This window comes from Trematomus bernacchii, unplaced genomic scaffold (genome assembly GCF_902827165.1).
Source record: "Trematomus bernacchii unplaced genomic scaffold, fTreBer1.1, whole genome shotgun sequence".
Classification (NCBI taxonomy): Eukaryota; Metazoa; Chordata; class Actinopteri; order Perciformes; family Nototheniidae; genus Trematomus; species Trematomus bernacchii.
In genome coordinates this window covers 1,565,901-1,587,614 of record NW_022987727.1, presented here as the reverse complement: position 1 = coordinate 1,587,614, position 21,714 = coordinate 1,565,901, and the positions used below count along the sequence as shown (strand labels likewise).

General features: G+C 39.5%; 3 protein-coding genes across 3 annotated transcripts; all 3 read right to left on the bottom strand.

Moving 5' to 3' along the window:
• Positions 1–29: 29 nt before the first annotated feature.
• LOC117494056 (putative helicase mov-10-B.2) lies at positions 30–10,087 on the bottom strand. The gene is made up of 23 exons (XM_034144727.1): positions 9,862–10,087; positions 9,661–9,763; positions 8,687–8,868; positions 8,385–8,484; positions 8,126–8,267; positions 7,737–7,986; positions 7,514–7,624; positions 6,673–6,853; positions 5,729–5,871; positions 5,444–5,620; positions 4,862–4,974; positions 4,498–4,694; positions 4,142–4,239; positions 3,887–3,984; positions 3,703–3,801; positions 2,911–3,013; positions 2,705–2,822; positions 2,124–2,315; positions 1,906–1,977; positions 1,700–1,825; positions 1,536–1,624; positions 1,205–1,323; positions 30–1,096 (listed from the first exon to the last, which is right to left on the bottom strand). Exons 1-23 carry the CDS (start codon positions 9,993–9,995, stop codon positions 1,035–1,037), a joined length of 3,009 nt encoding a protein of 1,002 aa, XP_034000618.1. The 5' UTR covers positions 9,996–10,087; the 3' UTR covers positions 30–1,034.
• A 1,751-nt stretch (positions 10,088–11,838) lies between these two features.
• Positions 11,839–15,148, bottom strand: LOC117494074 (putative helicase mov-10-B.2). Its single transcript, XM_034144750.1, has 12 exons — positions 15,075–15,148; positions 14,842–14,939; positions 14,324–14,421; positions 14,146–14,244; positions 13,928–14,033; positions 13,670–13,787; positions 13,395–13,586; positions 12,718–12,786; positions 12,495–12,620; positions 12,241–12,329; positions 12,036–12,146; positions 11,839–11,909 (listed from the first exon to the last, which is right to left on the bottom strand). Exons 1-11 carry the CDS (start codon positions 15,132–15,134, stop codon positions 12,041–12,043), a joined length of 1,161 nt encoding a protein of 386 aa, XP_034000641.1. The 5' UTR covers positions 15,135–15,148; the 3' UTR covers positions 11,839–11,909; positions 12,036–12,040.
• A 29-nt stretch (positions 15,149–15,177) lies between these two features.
• On the bottom strand, positions 15,178–19,372 carry LOC117494281 (putative helicase mov-10-B.2). The gene is made up of 4 exons (XM_034145119.1): positions 19,341–19,372; positions 18,680–18,839; positions 18,454–18,608; positions 15,178–15,274 (listed from the first exon to the last, which is right to left on the bottom strand). Coding segments are annotated over exons 1-4 (414 nt in total). The 5' UTR covers positions 19,343–19,372.
• Between the last annotated feature and the right edge of the window lie 2,342 nt (positions 19,373–21,714).

The window sequence follows — 21,714 nt, the reverse complement described above, 5'->3', positions numbered from 1 at the left end:
AATATTTGTACAAAATGGCTGACACAAAATCTTTCAAAGTTTTTAATCTTTTTATAAATGCATTTACATTCATGTTCCAGCATGGTTTGTATAACTTTCTGAATAGCACAATGACTTTTGTTTGGATTACATAAGAAAACTTCAGAATTTTCAGAAAATGCATTACAGTTTCAAAAATGACCATTAACATTTTTTATTTGGTTAGAAAAAGGCAGTATTGTCTAAAAGTGATTTATAAATAGATTAAACAATTAAAGGTAGGGTAGGTAAGTTTGACAAACCGGCTCGAGATCGCTAGAATTTGAAAATACACAACCGGAGAAAATCTGCCACTTCCTTACAGAGCCCCCCCTCCAACACACACGAACGCGCACATGACCAATGAGGGCACGAGATAAGTTTGTGCACAGATGGAAGGCTGACAGGCAGGTAGGCCATCCAGTTATTTTAGCCGGGCCGGCTAAAATGATTGGTCGTACTTTTTACAGCACTACGGCTTCCACAGATGAACATTTTTTAAGGATTTTTTGTCAAAGCACTTAAGATATTCATTGCTATCGGGATGTTAAGAGCATTCCATGGAATATAACAAAAAGTGTATCTCGAGACGGTTTCTCAAACTTACCTACCCCACCTTTATTCATTATTCTAAAAGCAGTGATGATTAAGAAAAGTAAAAAAAGTATAACAACCCTGAGACTCAGTCGATAAAAATAATATTTTTCAATATTTTCATCTCAATACATTTAAAACTTAAGATTTAAGTCTCCAAATAATTTGTTGTGAATATTACAAGCTGTTTCAAGTTAAGTGGAATGAGTGCAGTCCACCGAGGTAGCTTAGACAATTGGTCTGCTCTTAACATTTATCAGCTGCTCCTTTCTCACATTTGGTCGAGTTCATAAAGTTTACATAAACCAATAAAAACTGAGATTTTTAGAAAGATGCCAATCAAGCTCAATTTCTTGAAGGGATTAAAGGCACATGTCATTTGCAAACCAAATGTATCAGGAGGGAGGTTTGTGCTCCTCTCCTCACAGGTCGCTCCTCCACTCGGGGTCCAGAAGCTGCTGAACAGCGCTCTCTTCTGTCTCCACTGGGGAGAAAAGATTCACAGAAACAAAGAGAGGTGGACAGTTTTGAATTACACTAATTGAAAGTGTATTATAAGATATTAATGAAAATTCAAAAATCTGCAAGTTACCTTGAATACCAATGCCAATGTCGATGCAGAGGGCAGAGAGTCTGAACACCACATCATCGTCTTCCTCCATATGCTCATAGCCAGTGTAGCCTCCTTCATCTCGACAGTACTTTATGAACCTGCAGGGAGGGAGAAAAGGATCTTATCAGGGATTGCTGTCTCAAATTAAAATGTAAACGTTATTATATCATTTTTAATTGAAGCAGAAACCAGTCAGCCATGCGACTAGCGCTGTATCTGTCTTCATGTATTGATGATTACATTGACATTTAAATAAAATGTGAATACACTTAAAATATCATGTAAATATTCTGATATTGGCGACAAATACCGGGCCCAGGTAGCATCGGCGTCCAGCACTCTGGGGTTTCCCACCACGATCAGCAGGGCTTTGGCTCGAGTCACAGCCACGTTGAATCTCTGGAAGAGAGAGCAGCATGTGTCACAATCATGTTTTGTGTGTATATACACGGTGCATGTGTTGGTGTTTCATACCTTCTCATTCTTCACAAAGCCGAGGTTGAACTTCTTGTCTACCTCTGCGTAATCGGGGCTGCTCCGCACCGTAGACACCAGGATCACTCTCCTCTCCTGGCCTTGGAACTCCTCCACCGAACCGACCTGACACACACGAATGTAAACGCACTAAAGACACTGATTCTGTTTGATTTGCTTTACTGAAGTGTGAAAAATATTGTTACCTTTAGAGATTTCATAGTGTGTATTTTAAGCTCTTTCGCAACTTTGTCCAGGGCCCTGCGGATTTTCTGCACCTGTGACATCAAGATAAAACAGCTCTTGCTTTTAATCCACAAATAATAATAATAATTGTTGTACTTCAACTTGTACTTGGACTGCAGTAATGCAACAATAAGCTACATTGTACATTTTATTCAATGTGTGTTAAGTTAATTCTGACCTGTTTCCTGTAGGGGGCGATGATGCCGATGTCACTGGGGGAGATGATGGCCAGGCCCTTCTTGCCCTGCGTCTGCATCAGCTTCCTCACATAGTCCATCAGCACCTCCACCTCTGCTACATTGAAGAATGAAGGGCTGTTGCCCTCCTGCTCATCAACACCGGTCACACCGTGGAACAGCACCGGGAAGTTCTGGGAGGTATTTTTAATTTAAAGGGGTTAATAAAATGGTTTGGGAAAACTTTACATTACATACTGAGTTGTTGTGAAGTGGACTAAACTGCAAGAAGAAAAAAATGTACATAGTGCATGTGCATACCAACCAAGTGTGATGCACATCATAATCTATTGAATTCTATATTCAATATATAACTGAGAAACTAAGCAAATCCTTACACCACAAAATGTTTAAAATGTCCTTGGATAAACAAATATCTTCAGCTCTAGAAGGACAATAAATGGCTCTGTTATATATTGAATAACAATGACACAATGAAGTCTTAAGGTGCAGGCATATTGCTTTGTACTCTTATTGACACCGTCTGTCCAGTGTGTGTACGTGCTAAAAGATGAAGCATTACCTTATTCTTGAGGTATTCCCATCCGCAGTAACAGTTGCGTAGAATTTCATCTGCGCAATACAGCAGCTCTCTCTCATAGAAGAGCTCGTTGGGAACCTCCAGAATGGCAGGATGGGACCTGAAAAGGACCAACCGTAATAAATTAATCGATATCAAGCATAACATGTCTGTCGAGGTGTAATCTATATCCATGTCTTCTACAACACCTGTAGTTTTTCAGCAGTTTGGTGACAAAGCGATTGTCGTATTCGCCATCCACCTTCTGGTAGGGAGAGCAATCTTTCATCATGCGCTCCAAGAAGGAGAACCCTGCAGACAGCAGAGCCTTTAAACTCCAGTAACACACACAAGAAGGGCAAGTCTGCTATTTACGTTAAAGGTCACCTATTATGCAAAATGCACTTGTTCATGTCTTTTATACATAAACATGTGTCCCCTCTGTGTAAAGAGATTCTGAAAGTTTCAGGAAAAAAGATTAGCTACATTTTTGTCCTGATCCATTTATATAAAAACCTGTCTGAAAATTAGCTGATCAGATTTTGGCCACTTTATGATGTCATAATGATTTTTGGCTTGTGTAACCATTAGCCAATAACCAACCAAGGTAACCCCCCCCCCCCCACCTTATCCCCTGAATCTCCTCCTAGAGCACCATTGTGTTCTTTTTAACCAAATATCTCTCAGAGGGGCGTGGGGAGTGGCTCCTTATTTTCATCTAAAGTAACAGACAGAGAATCAGCACTTTTGAAACAGGGCTGAAACAGAGGGGTTTATGGGATGCTACAATGCACGATCTGTTTGGTATTTCGAGCCAAACACTTCAGAGACAAGTTTTGTATATATATCTGAGACCTATAATATATTGATGAAAAACAGTATAATAGGCGAACTTTAAAGTATATGCATAAACGAAAAGCAGTTACTGTATGTGCAAAACTACAGTGTTTATCATTTTGTTATAAACAGAACAGCTTACATGTGAGTGTGTCATCACTTACCCATGCCGTATTTCATCGCAAAAGGGGATCTGAGGATGGGGCCGAGCTGCTTGGGGTCTCCTGCCAGAACAACCTGACCAGTCGTTGCATTGAGGAGCCCTTTATAACACAATAAACTAAAATTAAGCAACACATACCAAGTTTAATTCAATAACAGAAAAACACACTGCTTGTTTCCTTTTACCTGCTAATGGGACTAAGCTCTCGGTCTCCACAGAGTGTCCTGCCTCGTCCACAAACACGTGGGTGAAATGACCGTCAGGAATGTCTCCTGAGACCAGCCTGCAGAAATCAGAGAGTTAATAAAAGGCAGTAAAAGCACCTCCATAGAAGTTCATCTGAGGAGTTGACTGTTAGTAATTTGGATGTGAATACTGCAAAATAAAATTGTGAAATGTAATTTTGATGCCGTCATGCAGTTGAGAATGTCATTCACTACCTTCCAGCTGTTAACAGAGTGGTGACCATGATCCTATACTCCATCAGCTTCTCTTTAGCAGGATAAAGGTAACTATCCACTAACAGGTTAGAGCATGCCTGTGAAAGTACCACAAAAACTCCATTAGGCTATAAAAAGACACTTTTTAAAGTATAAAGCAACACAAAATGCAGCAGTATGGCAGAAAGTAAGTAAGTGAATGGTCCTGTAACATCTGATGCCACTGCTATGCATCACAACTCGCACTATGGTGTAAATAATCTAACTGTGACCACACGACTGAGAGTGAAAGATGTGAACGTCAGTTATGCAATGATTAACTTAAAAAAATATGCGATTAATGAATGGGCACTGACTTTGACTTCTTCTGGGACATAGTTTGGGTCGCGGCTGCTGGCGTACATGCGGAACACTTTGTGCTTTTCCACGTGCTGCAGGATCTTCATGCAGAGCAGATCAGCAGCGCTGTTGGAGGGAGCGCAGGCCAGGATGTGGCAGGTGGCCTGCATCTTCTCTATCTGCTTGATCGCCTCCACCACAGTCACAGTTTTGCCTAAACAGGAATAGAACAGTCAAGGCAAGTGCTTTTAAATGGATGGCTTTGTGCACAGCTAGTATGATATCAGCTCAAATCTAAATTGCTTAAACAATGGGGTACACTCTCTGTTAATTTGTCTCCCTTGAAGACGAGACAAATGTATATGCTGATAATTGCTGTACCTGTTCCAGGTGGGCCAAACACCAGGTAAGGGGCCGGTTTGGAGGAGCCGTTCACAATGTGCTGTACGGCCTTATACTGCTCTTGGTTTCCCTCCAGTTTGCGGTCAAAAAGCCTGTTGACATGAAGATAGAGGAACAAAAGTATTATGTGATGAAAGAGTCATTGTGAACGTGCAGTAAATCTCATCAAATGCTTAGGAAGTTTCCTAACTGAGAAAGAAAATGTGCTTCAAGGCTTCCTTTCTTATGTGTGTCCTATGGTAAACTGGAGCATCCTAAGAGAGAGCTACACATGCTACATTTGAAAACCCCCTCTGAAAAAAAACAATTGCTCTGATCCCAACATTGTCCTCTTATTGAGGTTACTGTCTGTGTCGTGTTCATGCTGTATTAAGACTGCAACAGACTTCTTCCATGTGCAAGTAAAAAAAGTCACAGGGTTTGTTTAGCAATGTTGCACAACCAATTATTCTAAACCGGCATGGATTTTGAATACAGCATTTAGCACTGAAATAGCCAGCTCAAACATGAATCTTTATATAACATTAGATACAGTCTTCAGTATATGCTAGCATGCCTCACCTGAGGTCGGGAAGCTCAGTTTGCTGGGAGGGGTCAGCGGTTGCCACGGGGAACAACACCTCTCCCAGTTTGAACACAGCTGCCAGCTCTGCCGCTCGGTGCTGAACACGCACAGTCAGCCGGTTGACAGTGAACTCAACATTGAACTTCATGTTATCTATGAAGTGATCCAGCAACCTGCAAACACACAACAAACTGTGTGACTCTTAGATAATAAAAAAAACGTAATAAATCAATACTTTTATTTGCTAATTATAGTATTTTACAATAATGTAGGGATCTTACTTTGAGCTGAAACCGAGTTTGACGCTGTCCAGAAGCACACTATGGACATAACCGCGGTACTTCACCTTCTTTTCTCCGGCAGGATACACCAGCAGGGAATCCCCCCGGAGAACAGACGGGCGGTTCTCAGCCACACCGGGCAACTGGCACGAGAAAGTGAAACAGGAAGGAAGAGAATATGCAGGTGAATATAATGCAATGTTTATTAAATTCATTTTAAATGTATGTATTTTATCTTCATCATATTGCATCATAACCCACCCACTACCATCACATACTGTAAAGACACCTGTAATGAATGGATATCAATGGCTTAAATACGTGAAACATACACAATCACATCACAAATGCTTGCTTTATATGGCTTAAAGGTCACCTGTTACGCAAAATCCACTTTTTCATGTCTTTTATACATAAATATGTGTCCCCTCTGCATTAAGAGATTATATTCTAAGAATAAAAACCTGTCTTAAAATGAGCTCATCAGATTTTGGCCACTTTATGATGTCATAACGATTTTTTGGCTTGTGTAACCATGAGCCAATAACCAACCAAGGTAACCCCCCCCCCCACTTTATCACCTGAATCTCCTCCTAGAGCACCATTCTGTTATTTTTAACCAAATATCTCGGGGGCGTTGGGAGTGGCACCTTATTTTCATCTGAAGTAACAAACAGAGAATCAGCACTTTCGAAACAGGACTCAAACAGAGGGGTTTATGGGATGCTACAATGCATGATCTGTTTGATATTTCGAGCCAAAAAACGTCAGAGAAATGTTTTGTATATAACTGAGAACTATATTATATTGATGAAAAAGAGTATAATAGGGGACCTTTAAACTTTGGTGTATGATATGCACTTTTTTTTGGTACCCGTTTTAAAAAAGTGAAGCAAAGAGTGGTTATGCCAGCACTGAGTGAATGAGAGTGAGCACATATTAACCTCCAGCATGAGGAGCTTCTTGTTGGTCTTGTCTCTGGACATGGTGGTGTGTTCCTTCTCGTTGTTGGGGATGTTGTATCTCTTGATGTCCACCTCCATCTGACGCTCCTCCAGATACAGCAGCAGCTGAAACTTCTCAGTGTAGTTTTCCCAGCTCAGGGGACTTTCCAGCAAGGCCCTTCTAAAATAACAAAAGGGGAATGAACAAATGTGGCAGTACCTATATTATTGCAGTTGTATATAAATAGGAATATTGGCATTTGCATTGAGTCACCCATAGACTCAATGGAAATGCCAATATACACAACAAAAACACTTTGGTTGAGGTAAGATAATGTCTTTGATTAAATGTTGATAAAAGTTGTAGCTTTTATTTTAAGCCATTGCATAATTTATCTGAACTAAACTAAAACTACAGTATTTCCATCACCTGTGTCTTAACATACCATAACGTTTATAAAGCAACAGTCACTTCAAGTATATATTGTATTGCGAGATTGGGTATTTTGGGCAAAAATGTATAAAATGTGTTGTACGTGAACATTTAATAGATTTTTTCAGTATCATAACATTTTTGCGACTAGCCAGATAAGTTAAATACCAACATTTCCTCATTATGTTGAAAGACAAATAATAACTGACCAGGCTTATGTTTTTTCTAGAACTGTTTTTTTCTGTTGCAAATCAGTTGCATGTTAATGTATTTTCTATTGGCTACACTGTGACCTTTTATAGACATTAACATCATAGTGAAAACGTGTAAGTGAAGATAGGCTTTCCAGTTATTACAAAAGTGTTATCCTTTATCTACTGGAAATATCAAAAACTAAACTCAATGTACCTTCTATCACAGGAGTAAAGCTGCTTCAGTGACTGGATGAGCAGGGCCATGTTTGGTGGTATTCTATACTGTTTCAGCTCAACCACATTTTTGAGCTGCATCACTGACAGCCTGGAAAGAGGAGACAACATGGAAACATTTAGATACATCACCAGGGGACATATCACATTTAAATTGTTACATCTGCAGTATATTTATGATTGTGCTGAGTGAATGATGGTACCCTTCAGGTTTCTGCCCATCGTCAATCAAGAAGCACTCTTCGGGGGTCCAGGCAGGGAGGGGGAGGGGTTTGTAGGGGGCTACAGGAGCCAGCTCCAGTCCTAAGGCAGTTACACACTGAGCTTCGATATAGCGCACTATGTGGAAGGCAGCGGAGGACTGCAGGTCTTCTTTGAACTCAAAGGCCAGTGTAGCTGGATAGAAACCAACCAAACTGCAGCGGAAGTTAACCTGGATGTTATAACTGGCACCTGACAATAGACAGCAACAGTTCATAATGTTTAGTGTAGTCATAGCGGTTTATTGTGTCCATAAATTCTCTCTCAGCTGAGCAAAATATGGCATCATAAATTAAGATAAAATGAAACTTGTTTATGATGTATGCGCAACCTGGTTTTAGACACAGAGGGTTTGTCTTGGTGACGTTGAGCTCATCCTTCAGCGTGAAGTCCCTGAGCCAGTGCAGCGGGGTGTAGTAGGTGAAATACACAGGTTCTGTTCCAGTGTTTTCCACCTTCAGATTTACCACACACTGTTTAAAAAATAAAAATATTCATGCAGTGTAACTTAACATTTACACCACCAAGTAGGGGTTAAGTGTTTCAGCAGATGGTCAACAGAGAATGCTGTTGGTTTACAACATCAATACCTCAAATGTGTCATCAATGCGCAGGGAAAGTTTCCCGTTCCGGAACTGTTCAGTGTCAGTGTCGATGCGGACACCATGTTTGTCGGAGATGAATTGAGCCCTGTGGAAGAGAAAAAAGAGCAGGTTTAATTACTTTTGCCTTGTGTCTGTAGACAGTGGCGCATTCCAGTTTTTGTTTGTATTGAGTTGTCTACAAAAAAATACTGAACATATTTGGTTTAAGAGGATCGCACAGTAGAAAGAAATAGTAGGAGGTCAGCATTGAAAAACAAAGAGGACTCATAATATTTGGCACCCGTTACCTGTTTTTCTTCAGGCTGGTCATCAGAAGACTCGCAAGATTCCTTCGGGCTCGAACTCCCGTTAATGCCTGATCTGCAGAGGTAAAGGTCTCTACTGTCCCGGGACTGGCCGCTCCATTCAGGACTGGTTCTGGCTGGCGTCTCTTTGGTGAATGCCACTGGTCCAGAAAAAGAGCTGTGACCTGTGCAAAGGATCACTTGCAATGTAAATTTTGTCTTAAAATGGAAAATTCCCCAATCAAGTAACAGTGTCCTCTGTTTTGACGATTTGCTTACAGTTGATATAATGGTATCCACACCTTTTTGAAAAGGCACATGTGGTGTTTTTTCTCTGTGCGCGTATTTTAAGGATTTTTTCAGACATGATTCCACCAACTTAACATATTGAAATTCAATACAATTTCAAAATATAAACTAACAATAATGATAAATAAACCTCATAAATATAAAAAGAAAGTCAAAAATGTGATTATTCTTCTTGTTCAACTGAAGAACTTAAACACCGCTTTAGGAAAGAGAGTGAATAAAACTAAAACCTGGAAATGACGACACTATAATGACCTTTTAATAAATAACCAATCAACTAGAAGAACTATTTAGAACCAGGATACAAAAAGACAGATGTGTATACTTGACATTGCAGCAGTGACTTGTGGTGCAAAGTGACATCACTATTGCATGTGACCTGTCAGATATGTATTAGACTTTGACCCATAAATTAAAACAATTACATTCTTTAAGATTATATTTGTAATTGACTGTTGTATATCCAGCTCCCTCTAACTCTAGGTTTAATCTGAAATATATTCAGTGTGCCATTAAAGGGACAAGGGTCTCGTTGCAGCTGATGAAAGCCACAGTTTGAACATTGCATTTTCATTTTCAAAAGCTGTAGTTGCGGTTACCCTTACATACATTTGAAATATTATTAAACATAGGCTAAGGTGCACACAATATAATGCGGAAGTGCATACCTTGGAGTTGAAGCGGATATTGTCCCTCCGTCTTGTTATTTTCTTGGACATCATCAGGGCATAGAGAACTGAACTGAATCTTGGATCTTTGGGCAATGCATTCCTTAAAAGCAAAGAAAAACATTTCGAAAGTATTAACAATAACTGTCAAAAATACATACAAGAAGATGTTATTGGATATCGCTATTATGTAGAATGTACCTGTTCCTGAACTCGTTGTTGTAAATGTCTCTTAATTCCAATCTGTCTGTAATGGATGCTCGTTCACTTTCCTTCAAAAACTCGAAAAAATCGACTCCAATTCTGCAGCACACGGATAACTTTATATTAACCATGATCGAAAATTGATGTTTGAAGATCAAATAAGAAACGTCTGGATTATTCGACCTAATACAGTGAACTCCTTACTGTATATTTACATCACAGAATAGATTCCGGAGACAGCGGTTCTCTTTATATCCCCGGACAGTCCACAGGGGCGGTGTTTCTGTCTCTCGTGTTACAGAGCAGCAACACTGAGGCCGGCAGGCTACGTTCAATAAAGCAGGTGCACCCACACAGCCGCTCAGTCCGGAGAAACGAAACTTAACGTGTTCACAAACACACCAAAAGGAGCAAAGCGAAACTCCTAACCAAGTGGAACAGAGGAGTCATAAAAACATATGATCCGGATGAGTCAGTCAGTGAACAGTCAGCAATAACGTGACCTGTCAGATTGTCATTTTAGTCTGTATAATGCCTACTCGGTTATAACTGTAAGGATGTAGCAGAACATGGAAGATACAGTAAACTTTAAGCAATACCATTATTGCTGACTGCAGTCTAATAATAAACAAGAGTGAAATGTTAACAGGTTCATACATCTGTAGAGCAGTTTTATGCATGGCCCTTTATTGCTAAAATGGGGATGTTTACATTAAAATGACCAGGTAAATGGTCCTTTATAAAAATGTATAACCTTATAGTTCTGAATGTGCCAAATAATCTGTTATAATTTGAGGCAGATTGTGTAAAATGGACAACCTTTAGAATATGTTTGTGATCAAAAACAATGTTGGCATGAGATTGCGAGCTGTGGCAGTTCAGTGAGGTAGACAGACACACACACACTCACACACATCCAGATAATAGGTGTGTGCCTATCAGTACTAAACCCACCCTAATGCAGGAAACGTAAAGCTATCGTTTAAAGGGTGCAAGGAAAGTCTTACTGGATTCCCTTCAACCTTTATACATGAGGCCAATAAGATAAGGTAGCTAAACGTGTTACAAGTAACAAAGATCATGAGATCATGACTTTGTGCAACTGTTTCACATTTTTTCCACATTGTCTTTTGTTATTTTGTCTGGCATCGCCAACTATCAGATTATAAATGATAACGCACTCTGTTAAACTAGTTTCAATGCCTTGTTTTTTAGTTTCCCTCTTTACAGATGAAATTAGTGTTGGCTCAAAATAAAGCTTCTTAAGTACTCAACTTGTAAAAAAGGGTGATGCTAGAAACTTAAATTGCACACATTAAACACACAGGAGGCTTATCATAACAGTAATTGGTACACTTGATGATGACTTCTTTTTGTGATTATTACAACAATTATTTGGTTATGAGATACAAAAAAAAGATAAAAATACTACAGATATTAAAATATATGTTTACTCAACAACTTGATGAGTCATCTCAATGTCAACTGAGAAATACATATGCATACCTACGCATTCCCCTAGCATTTCTTGTTTCACAAGAATTAGCAAACCACAAAGTAAGTCAATGTTTTTCTATATGTGTCAGTTGTCAGCAGATGTTACTGATTGTAACCATGGAAACATAGCTCTTCTTTTTGAAATAGCCCGATAATCAGATTAAATTGCGAATCTATTTCCACTTCAATTTCCTTAAACATCTTGTTCACATTAGTCTAAATATAAAAAAATAAGTTGTTATTTCTACAGACAGTTTTACATAACCTAATAATGATTGTCAGATTTTTTAGATAGGAAATACACAAAAAGTCAATCTAATAGGAAAGTAATGACTCCAATTCTATGCATTGTATGTACAAATGTGGTTAACAAATGATAATTTTTCAGATATGCAGTTTTGCCCTGCGTCTTTTCTGAGTGAACTGCACACTCAAGCTTAGTTTCTCAACCAGTTCTTTATTCTTGCTTTTGTTTTGTTAAATATTCAGTCTGTGTGAGGGGTGTTGCTCCTTCAACATGGTTGCAGCTGTTTCTGAATCACTCTTCACTGTGGGGTGTAGATCAAATGCGGAAAGAGAAACCAAACATTCCTTAGTCATCAAGATGATTTTTAGGACAATGGAAAGACAAACATTGCAAAATGTGTGGGAGTTCTGGTGAATGTGCTTATTACCAGAGTCACTCTGAGTGTACATTTGGCAGTGCATCTTCCTCTTCCTCTTCCTCTCCATCAGACACTGCAATGCCACGGTAACCCCCTTCTTCAGAGCAGTAATGGATGAATCTACAAAGAGAAGTTATTTTATGAGGCATGTTGGAATTAGATATTTATTTGTCCGAACAAAACTTGAAAGAGAATTAGACCAATGAGGCCTTACTTGTTCCAGATTGGTTCAGTTTTCAAGACTCTCGGGTCTCCGACCACAATCAGTAAGGCTTGTGCTCGGGTCAATGCTACGTTGAACCTCTGAGGAGAGAGTTTTTGTCAGGGTGCATGTATTAATGAGTGTCTTTGGATTGTTGTGCAGGCATGAAAGGGACTCAACATTCTAAAAGGAGCATGTAAAATACAACGGACATCTTGTACAAATATTGCCTTTCAGTTATTGTGTGTCTTTGCAATGCTTCTCACCTTCTCATTATCAACAAAGCCTATAGTAACTTGTTGCTTGTGTGCAGTCAGTTTGGGATAACTGCGCACTGTAGACACCAGAATAACGCTGCACTCTTTACCCTGAAACTTCTCCACTGAACCGACCTATGAAAAAAGAAATGCAAATTGTTAGTGCTGTTCCAAAATGTCTTTTATTAACCATGTTTTGTAACAAACACACAATAACTTTCTATCTCCATACCATTATGTTTTCTAAGTTTTCCTGCCTGAGATCTTTGTCCGTCTGAAGGGCTTTTTTAATTTTCTCCACCTTTCAGAACACAAACACAGGATGATATTAACAGGATTACTCTAACTAGATGTGGTTGTGGTCACTTTAATGCTTGTTCAAATGCAAACTTATGCGCAACTTTCACTTAAGCAATATTGGATACGACACATACTGGCTCAAAGAAGAAACCTATTAAATCACATTACATTACATTTTCACACAACATACTGTACAGCATGTTTTGTAGATTTTAGACAGATATCTATCTATCTATCTATCTATCTATCTATCTATCTATCTATCTATTTAGATAGATATTAGGCACATAAAAACAGCTTTTCTAGAATCTGAAAAACTCTTACAAATATTAAAAGTACAAGAGTAGCAATTCATAAATATTGACCTTGTTTGATTTTGAGGTGTCATGTCCATAGACTGTGTATATAAAGGTCATGTCACCGGTTTTACAGGTGTGTTTTAATAATGGCGGTCTACAGGAACGTGTACTGCGATTCATAGGGGATTATTTTTGTGTTGTTTAGTTCTCGGCACCTTAGAAGAAGTAGAAGCTAATTTTGTATTTCCAGAAATATTGTATTACATCCAAGTCTATTAATACATCCAGATTATTGTGATAACATATTCACCTGTTTTATGTACGGGGTAATGACGCCAATTTCATTTGGTTCAATTTTGGTCACACCCTTTTTGTGAAAATGCCGAACAAGGGCTTTTAAGTAATCCTTCAACACCTCCACCTCCGCCATGTTGCAAACAGAGGGACTGTTATGGTCCCGTTCATCAGTACCTGCCACTCCATGGAAGATCAAAGGGAAACCCTGAGAAAAAGACAAAGACGTGAGAATAGGGTAAGGGGTAGAAAGAGAGAGAGACTTTGTGTGTGTGCACATGTGGACATTACTTTTCTGGGCAGGCACTCCCAATCGCAGTATGCACTATATGTCGCTTTATCAGCATAAGGCTGAAGTTGTCCAGCATAAAAGAGCTCATTGGGAATCTTCAGAATTGCAGGATGTGACCTGAGAGAGAGTAAAGAGGAAAAAAAGGCTATTGTGAATTATGGACATGTTCAGACAAAGCATGGGATGGTTGCCCGTGGTTTAAAAAGTGACATTGTGAAAGGACAAAGTGACTCATTAGGGCATCATGACAACTGCACCTGTAGTTCCTCAGTAGTTTGGATACAAAGCGGTTGTTGAACCCATGCGTCTCATGTGACTTGTAAAGGACAATGTTGTTCATCAGACGCTCCAACATTGACACACCTGCACAGAGTAATTATTTTAAATATTTGTTTGTATTGCTTTAGGTACAGGCAATAATAAACAGACATCAAACACCTGACCAATATGTTCAAAAGGAAAAGACAGTTCTCACCTAGGCCATGTTTCTCTGCTACTATGGATGAGAGGATCGGGCCCAACTGTTTAGGGTCTCCAGCCAGCACTAACTGGCATGTTTGTGGATCCAGTAAACCTTTGGAACAAACACAAATGAAGGTCACACCTCATGCAGAATTTAAAATACTGATGTTAAAGCTCTGCTTGCTATTCACCTGCTAAAGGGATGATACACTCTGTTTCTGTAGCCTGGCCTGCTTCATCCACAAATAGATAGGTGAAATGACCTGGAGGAATCCCTCCTGACACTAGCCTGCAGGAGAGAGAGCAAATCAAAAATATTTAGATATTTAAGATAAAGCAGTTGCTGTTTAGTACTAGTAACACACAGTGGATTATGTGCCTCTTTTTTATATATATGTGAGTAATGCTGCTGCTATGGCTGAGATGTTTGTTGAATGTTTAGCAAGTGTCTTGTTGCTGACACTTGCTGATGAATCAGAGATGTACCTAGTTACATTAGTTATGGCTTTTCCCAGTAAACCATGCTATTGAGCGAGCATGCACACGACCACACTACTTGGAACTGATACACCTAAATGAAATTCAGCCATTCATTGTAGCCTACTATTATTTCTCCTGTTCTTTTCCTGTTGTGAAATGTCAAAAATGATCATATGTTCGGTTAAAATCCTTATTGGCTATTAAAAAAGAATGTAACAACGTAATGTACCTTCCGGCTGTTTGCAGGGTGGTAACCAAGATCCTTTGCCACATCAGAATTTCTTTATGGGGAATCGAGAGTGTTTTTGTCTTTTCTTCCAGGTTGCACTATACAAAACAAAACAAAAGCCCACATTTGTACATATAGACACAACAGCAACACAAGTTAAAACAATGGTCTCAGAGAATGAATGATGATATTTGATAGAGGTGAAGCAGCAACACTCTATGTATTGGTATTACCAAGCTCTTTGGGGGGATATTTGCCACAGGGTAGCTTAGGGAATACAAGCGATACACCATGGATGTGGGTATGCTTTCTGCCCGAATCTTCTCACATAGATTGTCAGCTGCACTGTTGGAAGGGGCACACGCCAGGATGTGACAGCAGGGCTGCCTTTTCACTATCTGCTTGATGGCTTCCACCAAAGTCACAGTTTTTCCTGACAAAAACATGTAAAATAGGTTATTTTAAATGGAAATACAATTCAAAACGTAAGCATCACGAGGCATTAAAGGTCTCCTATGCTATTTTTAGGCATATATTATGGGTCTCAGATATATACAAATATATAAAAAACATGTCTATGATGTGTGTTGCTCAAAATACAAACAGATCATGCATTTTAGACATCCCTCATATCCATCTATTTCAGGCCTGTTAGAGAAGGGCTGATTCTGGGTCCTTAGCTTGAAGAGGAGGGGGAGCTTGTGCCTGCTCAGAATTCTACGAGATACAGCTAAATGCTGCCGTGATTAAACGCCATATCATGTTCCAAACCACATCAAGGATTATTTCTGAAACAGTATGGAGCTCAAATGCTTTTTCTCTTGCAGGTTTACCACAAGGTGAGTTCCTTTTTTTATTTCCTGCTTTTTTACACATACGCTCTCCAGTACAGGTTATCTCTGAGTGTTAGCGATGCTTGCTAATGTAAACAAAGACCACATTACGTCCAAAACACGTCGGGCATTTCTGATAGCATTGTTTCCGATAGGGCCGTGGGTCCACATTTCCGATATTACGTCATATTGGACGCAAATCTGGATCAGCTCTGTTGTACCCCCGTTTTTAGAGATTTGGGTAAGGAGGAAAAGAGAGAGGGCTTTGTTTTCTGACACTTTTGCCCCTTTCACACCAACGCAACTCCGGTTCAAGCTCCGTGCTAGAGCTTTTCTGGTTCAGAACCGGTTCTTCGGTTTAGCGCCGGCTCTTTTCACACCGCTCAGAGCCCGACTGGTGCTGCCGCTGCTGCGTCATGACGTCACAGTTTACGTCGCTGAGTTTCTCCCCAACGCCGGAGCTCACCTCACAATAACAACGGGCCGGGGACTGCGTTGCTTTTAATCATACGAAGCCAGATTAAATTAAATAACGACTTCTCCAACCTTATACTTTTCTCCAGAGTGCCGTGGTTCATTGTTTATTAATGTGTTTCAGTGGCATTTACCGACCGCTGCAGTGCTGGCCGGCTGCTCTTCCACGAGTGTATTCTCCCGTTAGCTCCGGGTTAGCTCACACGGCTCTAAAGTATTCACTGTCTGACTGTCACACAAGCAGCTGATACATATCCCCAGTTCCCCTTAAGTGAATGTGTGTCAGTCTGAATTGACGCTGTTTGGTGTCAGTCTGAATTGACGCTGTTTGGCATCACAACGCTGTTATGAAAGTTTCTCTGGTATAACATGGGTGATGTTAGCATAGCAACCGAAGCTAAACTGACTACTTGCTAAGCAGTTTTCTACAGGCACTTTTTACCAACGTATTTTTCATTATGATTCTACTTGTGATAGTCGGACATGACAACCTGTGCAGCCCATGTATTGATTCCATCCGATAGCTGCTATAATAACAAACAAAACGTCTGCCTGCTCTCCACAATGATCAATAACACCGAACGGATGGTCAAAGTAAGGTACAAATAAACAGAATCACACGAAGCCTGGTTAGTGTTGCCTGACTTTATAAAGTGTGTTTTTTTTAACAAGTGTGTGGTTGCGTTCTAGTCACTTTGCTCAGCACTACTGCTTGTTACAACTTTTATTTGCCGTACTCGCCTTAAGTGTTAGCTCAGGTTAATCTCGCCCCCCTCCGACGTAAGCGTGACGTATGCGGTTCTTGCTTCTAGACGGACAACTTTTTGGTGCTCGAAACGAACCGGATTCCGGAGCTATGACGCTGCTCCGCTGCGGTGTGAACAGGAAAACCCGGTGCTTTTCAAGCACCAGCACCGAACCGGCCCTGAAACACCGTTGGTGTGAAAGGGGTATTTGTGAGTTCCCTGACACACCGGGGATACATATTTATGTATAAAAGACATTCAAAAGTGCATTTGGCATGATAGGAGACCTTTAACCCACATGCATATACTGTACCTGTGCCAGGTGGACCAAATACCAGGTATGGGGAAGGTTTAGCTGAAGCAGCTACAATATGTAGAACGGCGTTGCACTGCTCAGGGTTGCTTTCAAGCTCTATCAGCCTAATGACAGAGCGATAGAGGTGCAAAAGAAGGTTAAAGGTTTGACCCCTCCCCCCCCTCTCCCACTGCAGCCAACATGTCAAGCATCCATGGTATATGTAAGTTGCTTCGGAAAAAAGCAAGGGTCGATGTGATGTATTATTGTAGCGTTACATCAAAAGTGACATAGCTATTTAACTATTGCTTGTCTTTTATCTGCTAACATGTTAAATATAGAGAAAAAGCAGATGTCTAATAAAAAACAAGTACTCATACATGGGTAAAAAATGAGTAGCAGCATGACAAACAGTAAGTCAGTAGGTTAATAAGATAGCACTGAAGTATGACCTTGTTCGTATCATAATGTTTTCCCTGGCTTCTACACCTTGAGGAATTCTGACCTGTCTAGTCGTGAATGGTGGGAAGAAAACTTTCCAGTAGGGAACAGCACCTCCATCAGTCTGTGAGTTTGCACCAGCTCAACTGCTCTGTGCTGGTTACGCAATGGCATGCGGTTGATAAAGAAGAAGAAACGGAACCTCATGCCATCCCTGAAACAGCTCAGGAACCTGTGTTTATATTTATAAGAGCAGCACTAAAGAGTGAACAACTTAACACATTCAACATAGCAGTAAACAAACAATAAAACACTTTAGAAAATATGTATTTCTAGTGCCACGTCTACAGTACTAAATAAAAAGAACTACCCACCATCCTCCCCTAGGACACCTTTGAAGAAGTGCAGTGATTATTAGTATGTTGTTGTATGTACTTATTTCATTTCAAGCCCTGAGGTTGTTGCAGGAAAGTACATTCAACTTTAGATTAGAGCAATACCAGCTGTGAAACAAACTAAATGCAGAAAATCGGATTCCTCTGTCTTCTTAGCTCTGTTTATTAATGAAAAGTGTTGAAACCCCTGTTTCAGAAACAATTTGAAGTTGATTATTTGGTTAGCACTTGGAGCAAAATGCTGTTTTATAGCTCAATCTCTTATTGATTTTAATCTGCAGCAGTAAAAGAAAGAGGGTGCGTATATAGATTTAATTATATTGGGCAAATACACCACCAGACAATCAAATATTCTTTGTGTCAACACCTCAAGGGATTCATAATTTAATCCCATTTGTCCACATCTTGTTTTTAAACAATTGTCTTACCCTTTACTACATTGCAGCCACATATTTTCCAGATCCATATGACAGACCCAGGCTTCATAAGATGTCTCATTAAGGCCTCCTAACGGGTTTAAAGGACACACCCGCAGTTTGTTCCCGACCAGCCTCGAATGGGAGTTCTTAGCAGCACATGCAATCTGAGAAAACAAAATGTTAATGTGAGTTTACGGTTTTATTCTTAGATGTGAGATGTGTGTTTGTGTACTACCTTCAGAATGAGAAGGTCTCTGTTGTCTTTGTGTCTGAACAGGGGCGCATCCTGGTTGTATTTCTCAATTTCTGTCTTTTGCTGGAGCTCCTCGAGATACAGCAGCAGGTGAAACTTCGTCGGATAGTTTTCCCAGTTCAGAGGCATCTTCTCCAGCTCCCTAAAACAACACGCTTAATCAAATTGGATCACTGTAACAGGCTTAGCAGGCATGTTCCCTCTATTGGAAGTGTATGGCTCATAGTGGCATTTCACTCACTACAGTTTAGCCAAGGATCCTCCAATTTGAAACTTTATTTTGTATTCTTGCCTCTACAAACCGACCCTTTCTATTGCAAAACATTTTCTAAAACAATATAAATTGTGTGGAATAAAAATGCAGAGAACTGGTTTGATGTGTTATGTAATGTCAACAGCTCTTTGCTCAGGGTGGAGTGAGACTATTTCCAAGAGTCATTATTCAATGCTAGTCATTTTCTTTTACTTATTACATTTTGCCCTGACCTGTTTTATTGATAATGAAGCTCAGTATTTAAAATATACCACAACATTTGGTAACCACTACCTTATTATGATGAATACATTCTAGTACAGATTATGTACTATTATTACTTTCTCATTTAGTGTATATGTGTGTGTTTGTGTACTTTGAAATACATACATTGTGGTTTGCTTGAGATCTTTTATACTGTCTGGCATCTCGTAACCCTTCAAAGACACCACCATGGGAAGCAACGAATAATTGAAACTGGAGAGGAAAACAAGAAAGAACACAAGACATTAATGATTAACAATAGTACTGTCCAAAACATCTGCAATCTGCTTTATTGGGAACAACAATTACAGTGTTCCATTTGATTTAAGACTGTCCGAGAGGAAGCAGAAGAAAATGTAAAACTTTACACATTTAAACTTTCTGTACATTTGGTTCAAGTCTGAAAAAGGCCATGAGAGATGTATTAGGATTATTAGATCAGTTGTGAAAACATAAAATGTGTCTGTATTGGACGATTTCAAATCAACACATATACTTAAACAACATTTATATCGCATTATATTAACTTGTTTATTACCCTTCAACAGGGATCCATTTCACAGTTTCGATGTCGCACAATGAGTCTGGGACTGTAGTGAGGGGCTCTTCATCAAAAGATGTTCGTTGGATGATTTCCAGGAGGCGCATAACCTCAAATGTATCTGTAGACTGCAGTCGTGTTTCAAACTTAAAGACCAGTAGCTGTTCATAGAAGCCTGCATGCTCTGAGTTGAAATGGACCTGGATTTGATATGCCTCTCCTAGAAAGTGCATGGGAGGAAAACAGCTGAAGAAAATTAGGCTTATACAATATTCATTAATGTTAATTTATAAAGACTAAACTGAAGATAGTAGATATTTCAAGGCTGGATTTATCATAAAATAATACATTTATGATACACCACATGAAATAGCTATAGCTATATATTTTGTGTTACAGTATGAATTCAGCATCCTCATTGTTAAACCACTGAGTTTTAACTGTCCCCAGTGCTGAGCCTAATCTAACACAAGACTTTCTGGAGTACTTCGCATAAGGCGTATGAGACCTGTCTCTTGATTGTAAGAGTCTTTGTCATACCTGGTCTAAGAGGGTGTTGCGTTAGCGTCTTGATAATATTTCCATGACAGTCACTGACAGTGAAAATGTCCTTTACGAGTTCAGAAGCCCAAAAAGATAAATAGACCATTTCGACTTCAGAGTTTTTCACAGTGAGGGGCACCATTATCTGTTGGGAAGGAAATGTATGATGCAAATTGTTAGTATGACCCCTTACTACCCACATCCGCCGTCATGTGCACATTCTTGGAGACTGCTTTAGGAATTGTACCAGGTAAGACTTAATGCCATCAAGTGTATTTAGTCATAGTGTATTCATATAAGAACACTAGGCCCTTGTAGGATAACAGAGATGTGTGGGCTCACACAATACATTAGGTAATTATATAAAGTCAGAATACTCTTTTCTTTAAAGGAATGAGCAACAAACGATCGGCTTTTGCTTTACTCATACTTTATTTATATTTGCACTTATTCTTTAGCTTAATCATCAAAAAGCATGTCTTATTAATCATCATATACTCACATTGTTTTCATACACAGTGAGGCAGATCTTCTCTCCCTTTGTCGGAGTATCTGAGGTGACGGTGACATTATGTTTATTGTAGATCAGCTGAGCCCTGTGTTGTAGGATAATAAGTAATAGTTAAGAGGATAAGAAGAGATTGTCAAAATGTGTTGAGATAACAGTGAGTAGTTTGGTTTTTGACAAGACCTCAGAGGTCTGAAAGTAGTTAAGAGTGGGATTTGAAGTGTGCTTGTCTTTAAATATAGAAGCAATATCACAACCTTTCCTCTCAGGTCAAGATATGTTCATAAATGGCTCAATTGGAATTGCTGCACTGCTATTATCAAGTGTAATATACAATTAGTAGGTAGTGAGTAAGAAGACCATTAATTACAAATCCCATGGACATGAATTATTATGCAGAGCTACCTTTGTACAAGTATTGTGTCTGATGGGAGCAAACTGAACATGGCATGGCATTTGTAACTGATAAGCCAGATTTGTAGCAGACTACATCACTTTCTAGTGCTTATATTACCCAGACAGGAATAGACACAGCTTCTGGCACACTGGTTCCTGGCATGTCCTTAGACTCATTATATATCAGTGAGAGTTTGCTGTTGGTTTAAATAATTGCAGTTGTCCCAACTAAACGTGCTGTGTTTTTATCATGCTTGGGAGACAGATGCTGTGGAGGAGGGGTTAAACTCTTCAGTTGAGGGCTGAGGTAGCTCCCTTTCAAGGTTTATATCATGTTGTGAATTCCTTATCATTGCATTGCTTCCTCCTGTCTCTTGTCCTTGGTAGACAGAGCAGATGGTTTTGAGAAAAACTCCTTATTTCCATTAGCACTGTTTTGATGTCTACAATCCCAGAACATGTTTAAATAGTCAATAAAGTGCACTGTATTGAGTATAGTTGAAAACCAGATG

Coding starts and splice junctions, on each gene's coding strand:
- LOC117494056 (XM_034144727.1), bottom strand. CDS start 9,995: ATGGTTAATATAAAGTTATCCGTGTGCTGCAGAATTGGAGTCGATTTT. Junction 9,764..9,861: donor AACAACGAGTTCAGGAACAG/GTACATTCTACA, acceptor TTTGCTTTTAAG/GAATGCATTGCCCAAAGATC. Junction 8,869..9,660: donor ATATCCGCTTCAACTCCAAG/GTATGCACTTCC, acceptor TCCTTTGCACAG/GTCACAGCTCTTTTTCTGGA.
- LOC117494074 (XM_034144750.1), bottom strand. CDS start 15,134: ATGGTGTATCGCTTGTATTCCCTAAGCTACCCTGTGGCAAATATCCCC. Junction 14,034..14,145: donor AGCAGAGAAACATGGCCTAG/GTGAGAACTGTC, acceptor TACTCTGTGCAG/GTGTGTCAATGTTGGAGCGT. Junction 12,147..12,240: donor ACTGAACCAATCTGGAACAA/GTAAGGCCTCAT, acceptor TTCTCTTTGTAG/ATTCATCCATTACTGCTCTG.
- LOC117494281 (XM_034145119.1), bottom strand. Junction 18,609..18,679: donor GAGACCTTCTCATTCTGAAG/GTAGTACACAAA, acceptor TTGTTTTCTCAG/ATTGCATGTGCTGCTAAGAA. Junction 15,275..18,453: donor TGGCTGCAATGTAGTAAAGG/GTAAGACAATTG, acceptor TGTTTTTGTCAG/GAAAAACTGTGACTTTGGTG.